Genomic DNA, 13,508 nt, shown 5'->3' with positions numbered 1-13,508 from the left:
TTACAGTATTCACAAATAAACTCAACTTTGTTACTCACTTCTGCTGATTACTAAGTACTAATACTAATTTTCAAGTATTTGCACTTTACTTGAGTATTTATGTTTCTGACAACTTTTTACTTTCACTCCCCACATTTCTACACAAGTATCTGTACTTTCTACTCCTCACACTTACAAAACAAGTCATTACTTTAAGTTCAGCTGTATCATTTATAGTTTATACTCAGGGCTTAAAGTGGGCCGATAGTGTTGTAGTCAGAAGTACTCGTCTAAAAAAAAGAAAAAAGTTGTGATTGCTGCACTTCAGCATCTAGCCCCACAGAAGAAGAGGGAGCAACGTTTTGTTTTTTAACTGTTAGAACATTTCAAATGCAACATTTCTAATATTAGCTCAACATCACCAAACGACGAATTGTCTGTGTGCAGTTTGCTGCACAGTGTGTTGCTAGCTAAAGGTCTAGCTGCTGTATTTCTAAGGAGAGAAGAGGGATTACTTCACTAACAGATGGACAAAGTTGCAAGAAAGACATTGGACGAAAGAAGAGAGATCAGATTTAAAGCTAACGGCTGCTCAGTGACAATTAATAAACCGCAGATTTAAAGAGTGCATGTAAAGTGCATTTTTCATTACACATATATATTAGGGGTGCAACGATACACAAAATTCACGGTTCGGTTCGATACTTTGGTGTCACGGTTCGATATCTTTTCGATAAAAAAAATGTTCATGCCTTTTTAATTTGTCATTTATTAAAATTATAAAAATTTATTTTAACTCATAAGTACAGTTTTTAAATTTAATGTTGCTGAAACAAAAAAATAATGAGAAAAAAAAATCGGATCGAGAAATCCCTCATCTTTGGAAAAGAGAGTTTATTACAGAGAAATGACTCTTTCAAAATAAAAGCTATACTATACGCTTCTTCTGGGCTATATTCTCAGCAGCATATTAAACATATCAGGTCCCCATAAGGAGAATCCTGTGCTAACGGCTGTCTAAATGACTCGGGTAAAGTTTGCAGCATGCTGCTTGTTGTTTTTGTCTGCTTCCACTTGTCTTTGCACTAGGATAATGTCGGAGTAAACGTGCAGTCATATTCACTGTGTTCCCACTAGTGCTGTCAGCGTTCATCTGAAATGATGTTAACAACACGGCAAATCTCCGTTAACGAGCTACCGCGGATCGCACTGTGCGTGGGGCTGGACGGCGTCAACACGTTAACGAGCTAACTGCGCTAACGCACTAGTTTCCACCAATTGAGCATTGCGTGGCACATCCAACATACTGTTTTACTTTTGCTTTAAGCCAACCAAAAAGTCTTCGGCCATCATCTGGCCGAAGACTTTTGCCAGAGATGCTGTCTTGCTTGGCCTGCTGGTACCTGTCAGCAGGGTGCTGGAGCCTCTGGGTACTCATTGGCACGGCTTCTTTAATCTCCGGTGTCCACCACCTGGTTCTGGGATTACAGCCACAAGAGGTGCCAACAAACTTGTTTTCTTTGATTGATACTTAATTCTCTCTCTCTCTCTCTTTGTCCCATAGCACACAGAAATCCTACGTTGACCAGTGCTGGAAAAATGTTCAAGTTGGGGACTTTGTTCATTTGTCCTGTAATGAAATTATCCCAGCTGACATGTTGCTGCTGTATTCCTCTGACCCTCATGGGGTTTGTTACATTGAAACTGCCAACCTAGATGGGGAGACCAACCTGAAACAGAGACAAGTCGTTTCAGACTTCCCACTGCAGGTAATACATTTGACACGTCTGACAGATTTTTTTTTTTTTTTTGGTGAAATTTTTTTTAAAATAACTCAAAAACCGTAGAAGGTGTCACAGTCTGGCAGAGGCAGACTGTATGGAGTGATGTAGAGGACCCAAAATGCAGACAAAATGGAACAAAACTTGAATTAACAACAAGCCGTTTAATGAGGCTGGTAAAAAAAGGTACAAACAAAGGGCTGAAATAAAACTAACATTAACCTAATCTGGGAGAACTAAACAAACAACATGAAAAACCTGGACATGAAACCTCAAAACATGGCGTGAATAACAGACGACCTGACAAAGAATGAACCGAAACACACAGACTAAATACACACAAGGGTGATTAGGGGAAGTGGAAACACATGGGGAAACAGCTGACACTAACGAGACAAAGGAAGCAAAGCTGACTACACTGACGTAGGACATGGACCTTCAAAATAAAAGAGGAAACATGAGACGCAGACATGACAATGCAAACTTGACAACATAAGACAAACAGCATGAAACACAAAGGGCAAAGGGAGGCTAAAACACAGGGGTAGAAGACTCAAGGGGAATGAACAAATGAACTTAGATAACCTAATGAACTTAAACATAAAAAGAAAAACGAAAAATCAAAATGCTGGGTCAGAAGACCCAGGATCGTGACAGAAGGTGGTTTTGTAGGCACACTCATGCTGCTCAGTTTGGTGTGACAACAATGTCTGCAGGACAAATGGTGTGGGAGAAATTCAGCCTAAAGGGAAGAGAGGTTGGTCTCTCCATTCAAAGTCAATGTGACTCTATCAATAGAAAAAGTGGAACATTTCAGAAACTATCAAATCTCAACAGTCTGAATAGACGCTCGCAGCACACAAAGGAGCTGTTGCTTTGCAGCAATGCCACTAATAAGAGGGACTCTTACACAACAGTGTGTGCTAGTCTTTTCTTTTGTGTGTTTGTGTCTTCGCTTACTTGACTTTCTACATGTATTTATTTGCATGTTTGATAGAAAGTGTCTGTGTTGCAGGGAGAAGAGTTCACTCCTGAGAGTTTCCACAGTCGTATTGAGTGTGAGAACCCCAACAATGACCTCAGCAGGTTTAGAGGTTACATGTGAGTCTCTTTTCATTTGAGTGTTTTAACACATTTGTTTATTTGTCTGTTTGGAGTTGATGTCACCTTGTCATGGAAACACGGTGACGATCAAAAATAGACTTTTGTCAGCTGCCTGGATGGATTATTTAGGAACACATTGTACGCCAAATATTTTAATTTGACAAGTGAGTGTCTTTTTTTATTATTGATGTCAGCCCTTTTTACTTTTCCCGGAGTCAATATCCATGTGTCAGGGATTCCCTCAGACCGCCTTTTAGTTTCCAGTTCAAGTGGTCACAATGAGCACTGCTCATAGAGAGGCTGGTATTCACTGTATTGCCAACTGTTTTTGTCTTTGTATGAGTTTGTGTGTGTTTTTTGTTTCACAGGGAGCACTCAAATGGGGTTCGTGTAGGCCTCCATAGTGGCAACCTGTTGCTCAGGAGCTGCACCATACGCAACACTGAAACGGTGGTAGGCATCGTAGTCTATGCTGGTAAGCTTGCAGTTTTATTTTGTCACATCTGAACATTAACAGTTACACTGGCATTTTTTCCAAAGTTTAAAACAAATTACATCCATAAAAAAAATGGAATTTCTTTTCATAAGAAAAACTGAAAATGTTGTTTCAACACAACATTTTACTCGTTAATTTGCGCACATTGGCCTCTTACTTTGTTTTTGTTTTTTTCCCCCCATATATTTTTATTGAAATTTTTTATAGTGCAATACAAACAAATGTTGAACACCCTCACATTCACACACCCATCCATACATCAAACCTGCCTACATCACATTCAAATGTAGAAATGAGCATCGTTCTCACAGTAATACAAAAATACAATGGGTTAGGATGGACAACATTTTCCCTTCCTTCCCTTCTTTTTCATAAATGTCCTTCACCTCCACTCCCTAAAATATCCATATATGGCTTCCACATATTCACAAAGTCCCATTGTTTGCCCTTGGCAATATATGTTAGTCTTTCCAGGCCTAGAGAGACTGCAATTTCCTTCTTCCAGAGTCCCATGGAGGGAGCATCCATACTCTTCCAACATAGCGCAATGGCTCTTCTGGCTTGAAGTAGTCCATAGTCCAGTAATTTAGTTTTTTTCCCCGATTGCTTAAATTCCCTTGGATATATTCCAAGTACAGAGTTTTCCTTTTAAAGGGATTTTTACCTTAAACACTTCGGACAGATATTTGATAACATCTTTTTAGGACACTCCCATAGACAATGAAGAAGAGTCCCTTTTTCAACTAAACATTTAGTACAGATCCGGAATATCATTGGACATATGATGAAGCTTGACAGGTGTTATATAGGTTCTCATGAGAAATTTATATTGCAGTAGTTTAAAGCGTGTGTTTGTTTGTTTTTGTGCTTTTAAGCAAGCCTGGTTCCAGTCGTTTTCATCTATGTCCTCTTGGATCTTGCTTCTCCAAGCATCCAGCTTATCTGCTGCTGAGTCTTTGGAGGAAAGCATCAGTAAATTATAATATATAGAGAGGAAACCTTTCCCTTTTGTGTTCTTAATGCATGCCTCCTCTATTTTTGTCAATGGTGGAAGTTCAGCAATCCTTTGCAGTTTTGATGACAAATAGTTTTTCAATTGTAAATATTTAAAAAAGTGCTTTGGGGGTATTAAATATTTTATACATAACTGATCAAATGTGAGCAGCATGCCGTCTGCATATAGGTCTTTCATTTTTTGAATGCCTTTATTTTTCCAAATTTTAAATCCTCCATCACTTTTACCTGGTGTGAACTTTCAGCCACAGGAGACCAATAATACACAACCAACTGGCTGCAACAGTATACAGGAACATCTGCACCTCGTATGCACTAAATTTCCCACTGAGAGTCAACACCAAAGGTAGTTGAGAACAACAGGGCTAACGTCCTGACGATGGAAAAACTGGAGAAGTGTGGCTCAAGCAGATTTCGAGATATCATAAACTTTTTATTTGAAAAACTTGTGTTTAGTTATAGTAAGTTTTTATGTGGTAAAAGCGGTTTCGCTATCTCTTTTACTTGAACCTTATGTGCTCGAAGTCATACTAAACAGAACATTAAGTTATGCTCATTCTAAATGGAGAATTTCCCACTTACAAGTTGTTATCCATGAGACTGCAGTTTCGATATCAGATCCGTCCCTGGCTCATCACATTCAGCTTTAAAACACCAAGACTGGGACAGAGAAAACGTCCAGCTTGAGGCTTTATATGGGAACCGTACTAGTGCCTCCATCTGTCTTTTCATACTTACTGTCCATGGTAACCGCACGCCCAGGAATCATCACTGTTTATTACTTTGTGAAACATAAATATATAAATAGGGTTAGGGTCAACGTTCTGTTGATCTGTATTCTTAAACTGTTCCAGGAAAAGACAATTATAAATAGCCACTGTTCATAATAAGTCTCATCTTGGCTTCTCGATGCCACACATGATCAAAGAAAAGCCAGAGACCAGAAAATCTTTGCCAAAGATTTGGCGAAAATGTCCACTTGTAATGACTCGATTCAATTTTGACTGTTGGAAGTTGCTCTGTCTTGTAGAGTAAAAGGAAGTGAAGACATTTACAGTTGTGTGAAAAAATGTTTGCCCGAGTTCCTGTTTTGTTTTGTTTTTTTACATGTTTTTTACACTTGAATGGACATGTTTATTATTAAGGGGAAAAAACCCAAACCTACATGTGTGCCCTGTGTAAAAACCTACAGTAATAACTGTAAGGCCTGACTACAGCCATGCCCGTTCTCAATCAAGACATCGCTTAAATAGGACCTGCCTGACAAAGTGTAGTAGACCTTATTACCGGTTTTTAAAAACACAAATTACCTGATTTCCCACTTTAGAATTTCATGAATTTTAGTTGATAAAAAGCTGCCATGTCTCAATATTAAAAACTATTTACAGCAAAAACAATGTTATTAGTTGTACATACTTATCACTTATTACTTTGCAGAGTTTGACCAAAGCGACTGAGGAAGCTGCGTTAAAAGATTTAGAGGCTGTAAAACATGTTGACTCGTGTATGAATAAAGAGTGCTGTTCCCGTCTTGCTTATGTAGTTTCAACAGATAAAGTCTTCAAAGATGGCTGTGTTCTTCTCTTGTTATGGACTCAGGTCATGAGACTAAAGCCATGATGAACAACAGCGGGCCGAGGTATAAGCGCAGTAAGCTGGAGAAGCACCTGAATACAGACATCCTTTGGTGTGTGGTCCTACTCTTCGTTATGTGCCTGACTGCTGCTATAGGTCTGTACTGACACTGCTGTATCACAGCTCTCACTTGACAACAGCTTTGACTGGTCACAGTATTCTTCTGATGGAAACTTTGTAATAGTGCACATTGTATGTTGCCGATAAGAGCAGCGAGGAATGGCCAGTAAGGATTTCATTTGTGTTCAGGCCACGGCCTCTGGATGAACAGCTTTAAAGAATCCATCTTCCAGGTCGATACTGAGACGCCTCCTGCCCTGGCTGGATTCTATATATTCTGGACTATGGTCATTGTGTTGCAGGTATGTTAACTTCAGACTTGGGCCTCTCATTTGCTGCTATTGTGATCTTTTCTAGGATAACCAAAACAATTTGAAAATGACACAAACTTGATGGTGTAAAATCACAGGAACCTGTGCTTGAATTTTTACTCGTTAACATGTTAGAAGGATTAATGCTTTTTGTTCAACAGGTGCTGATCCCAATTTCTCTATACGTGTCCATTGAGATTGTGAAACTAGGCCAGATCTACTTCATCCACAACGACCTATCCTTGTACAACAAACAGCTGGACTCTAGGATCCAGTGCCGTGCTCTCAACATTACCGAGGACCTCGGTCAGATTCAGTACCTGTTCTCTGATAAAACAGGAACGCTGACAGAAAATAAGATGGTGTTTCGCCGCTGCAGTATCTTTGGAGTTGAATATCCTCATGAGGAAAATGGTAGAAACCGCTATTATTGCTAGAATGCTTTGAATTTCATTGACTTCTGTTGTTAACATATTTTCAGCATTGAAGGGAATTCTGTAATTACAGTAGGAATGCAGCTAGGACGATGAGTGCTTACACAACAGCATTTATACAGACAAGATGTTCACCTTGTCTTTAGTGCCTTAAACTTTTGTACAATGTTGTCTTTAGTTGAGGTCATTGTCTAGAATATCGTTGTCACTCAATATCACAAACTAAACTTCTTCATGAAATTCCACAGACACAAAGGAGTAAAACAAAGAACAGCATGAAGCAAAAACATTTTCATCTGAATGTTTTTGCTTGTCCGTAGTGTATTTGTTTTTGATCATTATCCCTCTGTGAAAACCACCTTACTGTCGTAGAGGACTGTGTGTCTTGGAGCTGTGTTGTCAGGGGCTTTGTTTTCTGTAAGGTCTCACTAGGCAAAGTTGTCCTGGGTGAAGGCCAGGTGAAAAGCAATTCATTGACTCCTGTGAAATGAAGAAAACCAAGCAATCAGTTCACGCTGGCCAGGATACAGTTGCCACACCCCCACCCTGAGGCCAAGTTTGGGTTGGGGGCCCAGGGAGAGTGCCTGGTAGGCGGCCTTTAGCCTGTGGGGCCCGGTCAGGTGTAACCTGAGGAAACAACAAGGGTCTGTCTATCCCCCCGGCCTGCTGCCTGGTTTTCCCAGAGGACAAGAGGGTTGCTTTCCGGCACCCTTGGGTTGTTGAATGGGAGCGGACTGTCAAGCTGAAGGAGTTTTATTCAGCTTGGTTAGCCTGTGAGACTCTGGAGGCAGCTAACAATTAAAAGCAGGCCAGGTTTGGCAATGGCTGAAATTGCTGAACTCAGGTGTGGGAGTAGTTACCGGTCACCTCAAAGCAATTCTTCGAGGTGACTAAGGAGGCGAAAGCAGTGCTCTGCTCAAACACGCATAATGCAGTTAAGGTCCTGCCAACTTCAACTGAGGATATAGTCAGGCAGTGGAAAGACGAGTTTGAACATATCCTCCGTCCCACAGACAACCTTCTATAGAAGAAACAGACTTTGGGGACTAGGGGTCTATGCCAGGATACTGGAGAAGAGAGGCTGTCCATTACTCTAACTTCATATTCAGGGCAACAGTCGGTTTATGTCCTGCTTGTAGAACACTAGACCAGACCTTTATCCTCTCAAAGGTATGTAGTAGGAGTTACACTTTGTGGTCCTAGAGAAAGCATATGACCATGTCCTGTGGAAAGTGCTGTGGGTATATGGGGAATCCCACTCTCCTAATGCACCTTCCACATCCGTACAATCACACTGAGAACTTGGTCTACATTGCTGGTAATATTTCTGACTTGTTGTGGGTTTTGGACTTCACCATTGATTGAGTTGATCATTTTTATCAGTGAGGGGAGGTAGACCCAAGACACACTGGAGATTATCTCTCTCAGCCGACCTGGAAAAGCCTTGGCATTCTGAGGAGCTGGAGGAGGTAGCTGAGGACATCTCGGGTTGTTGGTTTATAAGCTACTCCCCCTAGTGGCCGGGATGGATGGATATTCATTAATAATTTATTGGCGATTTCAGTTAAGCATTAAATAGAGGTCTTCTTCTAATTTAATGACATATGTCAAGTTTCAGTCTGCTGCTGTTGCTCCATGGTCTGTGCTCTATTATTGTTTAATACAATGAAAGAAAGAGGGTCTAAATGGTATCAGCAGAGATTTGAAGCACTTTGAGGTGACAGTTGTTGTTTTTTGGCACTATAATGAAACTAAACTAAACTAAAAAAACTTAATTTAATTAAATGAACATCAAAATGCTTGAACTGGAGGAGAATAACATCCAGTAAATAAAACATTCTGACATCTGATCATAAATGTATAAAGATTTATTAGATTTTAGACAATACAGCACACATTATCCTTAAACTACAGGCATGCTAATGACAGCCTGCATGGTATCATTGTTGATGTGTTGTTATGTGTGTCAGCTCGAAGGCTTGAGGTGTACGAATCAGAAAACACCGAGACGGCTGTTTGCTCTGTGACTCTGAAGTCGGGCTACAGTGGGAAATCTCTGAGCTGTCGCTCTCTCAGCTGCAATCGCAGCTCTGTGTCTCTTCACACGCTTACTGCTGAGCCAATGGAGGAGGATCAACTGTCGGGTCACGTCCAGCCCAGGACCGGCGCCTTCTGCAGCCGCATGGTCAGATTCTCTCACACACATCAGACATCATGTTTGATGCAAAATTGCATTCTTTGTATTGTTAAAATAATACTCATGTTAAAACAAACATTTTGTAATTTTATAATTTATAGACCCTGAGGTATATAATCAGAGGCCATGTCTACTCCAAACACAATGCCAGCTAAAAGTCTGAACAAATCTAGTCAGTCCTTTTTTAACTGTGACGTTATCAAAACTTTGAAATGGCACATGTTGAGACTTGTGTTACAGTAATACAAACTAGTTACTGTTTACTATAACAACACACACTGGCACACTGCTTAACCAGGTGCGTGAGGATCCCCTAGGCCGGCGATTTTGGGCAAGTGTTGGTTCACTACCCAACGACACCAACATTCTCTGCTATCACAGAGAAGACAAACACCTTACAAATGTGGTGACAGTAGTGCATGTGGTCAAACAGTGTTGTTACCTGAAATGACTTCTAATTAAAAGATGAGCGTCATCACAAGTCAAACTGGTCAGTGTATATGAGACCATCTCCTTATGCTGCAAGCCTAACTCATGGTCATGGTCCAGATTAGAGACTAGCAGGTATGACATCATCACCGTCTGACTAATCACTTACCAGAAAATGTCTAAATCTAATGTCTTTGTGTAATATAATCTACAAAATCTGGATCCTTAGCTTTATTCCTTAAATTCTTTTTTCCTACTGGCTGCAGTTTTATTCTTCTGTCGGTATTAATATACAATTCTAGGATTGGACACCTATTTGTACTTGTTGACCTAAAATACAATAAAACATAGTCTAGTCCTATCTTTGTGCTTATATTACTTCTTTACTTTCAAACTCTTAAAAAACACCACAAGTCTGTCCTTTAAACATTCTTTTAATGAAATACTGATCGCATCACATCCTGTTTGTGAAAGACAAATGTTACATTTTGATAAGTCTGTTACACAGTCAGCACCTTTGCCAGCTTTCCTTCCTGTCTTCAGATAGACTTTAATCTACACCATCTGTAGCTGTTATGTTGCTGCAGTTAAAACAGAGCACAGTGTTTAACTGCTTTTTGCCGATTGAACAGTTTCTCTTCATTTGTAAATTCAGTTGCTGTCAGGACATCCGTCCATGTCTTGTGATTGGTCAGATGTTGGAAGTGGCAGTTCTTTAATTTGAATGTGGGAGAATCCCTGAGTAAATATGTAATAATCAGCTCTGTGTGATCATTTCTCCTGACTGCAAATATTACTGTAAGTGAATCCTGATAATCAGAAGATTCCCTCGGTATGCTGACTTCACTTCATAGTTACGGTTTCAAAAGCAGACAGTTCAACATTTATGGAATGCACATCAAAAACTCGGCTTGGAGACCTTATAAAAAGTTGGTTTTATTAATTACTGGTAAATATAGTGCTGTTTTTGCCCCCTTTTTGAATTCTTAGTTTTTTGCATATTTCTCACACTACATTTTGCATGTAGTGAACTCCACTGCTTTTGCTTATTATTCCTATTGTTGGCATGTTGGGTAAGCACCTGCTGCTCCTGTGTTCAGGCAAAGGAGGTGGTACCAGACCCCGCACTTGGCAGGAAGCTGAACTGGCTGACAAACCACTCCTCATCCGAGACTCCATCCAGCATGGAGCTCACCTACATAACTGACTTCTTCCTGGCTCTGGCCATCTGTAACAGTGTGGTGGTTTCTTCGCCCAACCAGCCTCGACATGTGGTGAGTAAATAACACATAAAAGATGTTTCCAACATTTGTTTTGATTTACAATGAAATGACTTACATGGTGTTGTTGGAACAATTTGCTCTTTTGTCTGTACTGACGAGCCTATTTAAACATTTTGCTTAGTTTAGTCTGTAGAGTGATGTCGTTCAGTGTGATGTTTAGAGGTCCTCGTAATCTTTAGAATATCAGTGTGAAAAGACTTGATATTTCCTGACTTGGATTAAAATGTTGTTCAGACATTTTGGACAGAAAAACAAATATGTGTCAGGACTGTGATGATAAAAGAACTGATTCCCAGTAGTTCAGTTCCTTGACATTGTTGTCTGCCTGCCTATTGAATCCGTTTATCCATTCCACTTGCACTTGTGCTACAATCAGCTGATTTCAGATTGTATGCTAGAGGAGGAAAACAGTGGCACGGTCTACAGTGTAGATATAGACATGATAATAAAGTGGAAACTGCATCCACGACAGAAACAACTGCATTACGCTGCTAACACAACTTCAGCTCTTTACAAGTCCCTGCACAGACAGCACAGACTAAACCTAAGCTAGCCAAGAACCCAGATTTATGTTAAAGCTGAACAAACACCAACAGTCAAGCTGCCAGACCCTGGTGTTAAACAGGTAATAAAGGTAATAAATGGATGAGCAGTCAGGCTGCAGCCTCTGTTTCCAACATGTTTCTACAGTAGAATCACTGTAGCAGTTAAAGGCTCTTTGTCCTGTTTTCATCTTTGCTTTGTGCTGCCGGCTTTGTGTTCATATCTAAATACCAGTTTCTTTCCATCAGGACTTGTCAAATATAAACAATATTGACAATATTTAAAATGTACCAAAGTAAAGTGATTTCTCTCTTTGATGTCAAACAGCGCTGCCATAAAGCTCCTCGCCTGTCGATTAGTATGTGTATCCATCATTAACATTACTGTCATCTTGTGGCTGCAGTTATTTATACAGCGCCAAATCGCAACAGCAGTCGCCTCAAGGGGCTTAATATTGTAACATAAAGACCAATAATCCAGAGAAAGCCCAACAATCAGACGACCCCTATGAGCAAGCACTTTGGCGACTGTGGGGAGGAAAAACTCAATTTTAACAGGAAGAAGCTGAAGGCTGTGGCTCTGACCGTGTCTGGTCTATAATAAAACAGGGAAGTTGAGCAGGTGCAGGGTCAGCAGCACTTTTATCTTTTTTCATCTTTGTTCTGTAAAAGTCACTGCATGCCACTGCTAAGAGAAAGATAATATGTGTGTCCTGCATGTATATATGAGACAATGCGTTTCACCATTTTATGGAAAAATGCAAAAATAATGTTACAAGTAGTGTAACAGATTACTTACATCCCTTTTAAGAAAGGTGTTCTGCGTAATACATTATGTTTTTTGAGTAATGACCCAAACACTGACCATAACAAGCATTTGACGATACTACATGCTGTTAATATTCACGGATGTAAAGTCTTTGATACGCTGCTTACAGATGATGGTGACCCTCAAACAGAGACAGCGAGAACTGATAAGGAATCAAATATATAAGTTACATCAATAATGGAATGATAACTCTGAGTAATGTGTTGATTTGACTGAAGACGAGTCTGGACATGACTTCAGAGTCCAGACTCAAAGTAGTTGAACATGATTTTTTGACTCCAGACGATCGGACGTGTTCTGACAATACGGCACGCTGAAATATGTTTGCATATAAAAATAGTCCTTACTTTCTCTTAATCATCATATAAATAACTTAAAGAGCCTAAATGCCTAAAAATGTAAAGGTTGAACATGATTTTGAACATGAAAATCACGAGACATGATTTTCCACTTTACATCACCACAATATCTATTTTTGAGTCTAATGGATATTTATTCCTCGTCAGTTGACACAAAATACTCCACAGTAACAAAGCTGTAGCTGGTTTTCACTTTGTGCAGAGATTCGACTAATGGGAAAGATTCTGGCTTGATTCATTTACATTTTAATTAAAAATACAGGAAAGTGTTCAGTAGTGTAAAAATTCAAAGAATAATTTCAGGGGAAACCGTCTTGACTTTTTTAGCACGAGTTCCAGAAGCTGACTCAGTTTTCTTGTTCCTACAGATACCTGAAGAACGGACACCTCTAAAGTCTCTGGAAGAAGTTAAGTTGATGTTTCAGCGTTTCAGTTTCTCTCCCTTCTCCGCTCTCTCCCCTTCCCAAATCAAAGGCAGCCCTCACAGCTTAAAAAGCAGGCTATTTATTAGGGGGAAGAGAGGCTCTCTCACTCTCTCCACTCCCGTGAGCAACACCACAGACGTGTCAAGCTCAAGCCAGGAAAATGACTCTAAACCAGACTTATCTGCCAGAGAGGAGGAAGAACAAGATGTGGAGGACCAAGAGACAGAGGATGACTTAAAGGATACACAGACAAACCCTGATGAGGCAAGACAGAGCATGCAAGACCTGACCAAACAAGTGGAAGAGATAACCGATGAGCTGGTGTATGAGGCAGAGAGTCCAGATGAGGCAGCTTTGGTCCATGCAGCACGAGCATACCGCTGTACCCTGAGGGGTCGCTCTGCAGAGAGCCTGCTCGTGGATCTGCCAGGAATCGGCTCCCTGGCTATCCAGCTGCTCCACATCCTGCCCTTTGACTCCAACAGGAAAAGGATGTCCGTAGTGGTTCGCCACCCTCTGACGGGACAAGTGGTGGTTTTCACCAAGGGTGCGGACTCAGTCATCATGGACCTGGCTGAAAGCCCCACAGGTAATTAAAAGGAATATTTAAGATTGATTTCCTACTGATTG

General features: G+C 40.4%; 1 protein-coding gene across 3 annotated transcripts in view; it reads left to right on the top strand.

Annotated features, from left to right (window-relative positions):
* atp10d (ATPase phospholipid transporting 10D) overlaps nucleotides 1–13,508 on the top strand; it is a 43,776-nt gene that overhangs the window by 12,835 nt on the left and 17,433 nt on the right. For all 3 annotated transcript variants that reach the window (XM_042227253.1, XM_005938674.2, XM_005938675.2), the window contains exons 4-12: nucleotides 1,544–1,748; nucleotides 2,776–2,861; nucleotides 3,233–3,339; nucleotides 5,974–6,105; nucleotides 6,259–6,371; nucleotides 6,542–6,794; nucleotides 8,785–8,999; nucleotides 10,541–10,714; nucleotides 12,822–13,467. In XM_042227253.1, coding sequence (XP_042083187.1) covers nucleotides 1,544–1,748; nucleotides 2,776–2,861; nucleotides 3,233–3,339; nucleotides 5,974–6,105; nucleotides 6,259–6,371; nucleotides 6,542–6,794; nucleotides 8,785–8,999; nucleotides 10,541–10,714; nucleotides 12,822–13,467 — 1,931 coding nt within the window. The remainder of the gene's footprint in view (nucleotides 1–1,543; nucleotides 1,749–2,775; nucleotides 2,862–3,232; nucleotides 3,340–5,973; nucleotides 6,106–6,258; nucleotides 6,372–6,541; nucleotides 6,795–8,784; nucleotides 9,000–10,540; nucleotides 10,715–12,821; nucleotides 13,468–13,508) is intronic.

This window comes from Haplochromis burtoni, unplaced genomic scaffold (genome assembly GCF_018398535.1).
Source record: "Haplochromis burtoni strain Fernald_Lab_line unplaced genomic scaffold, NCSU_Asbu1 Contig_251, whole genome shotgun sequence".
Lineage (NCBI taxonomy): Eukaryota > Metazoa > Chordata > Actinopteri > Cichliformes > Cichlidae > Haplochromis > Haplochromis burtoni.
The sequence above is the reverse complement of the archived record's forward strand: the minus strand, read 5'-3'. Positions and strand labels throughout refer to the sequence as shown.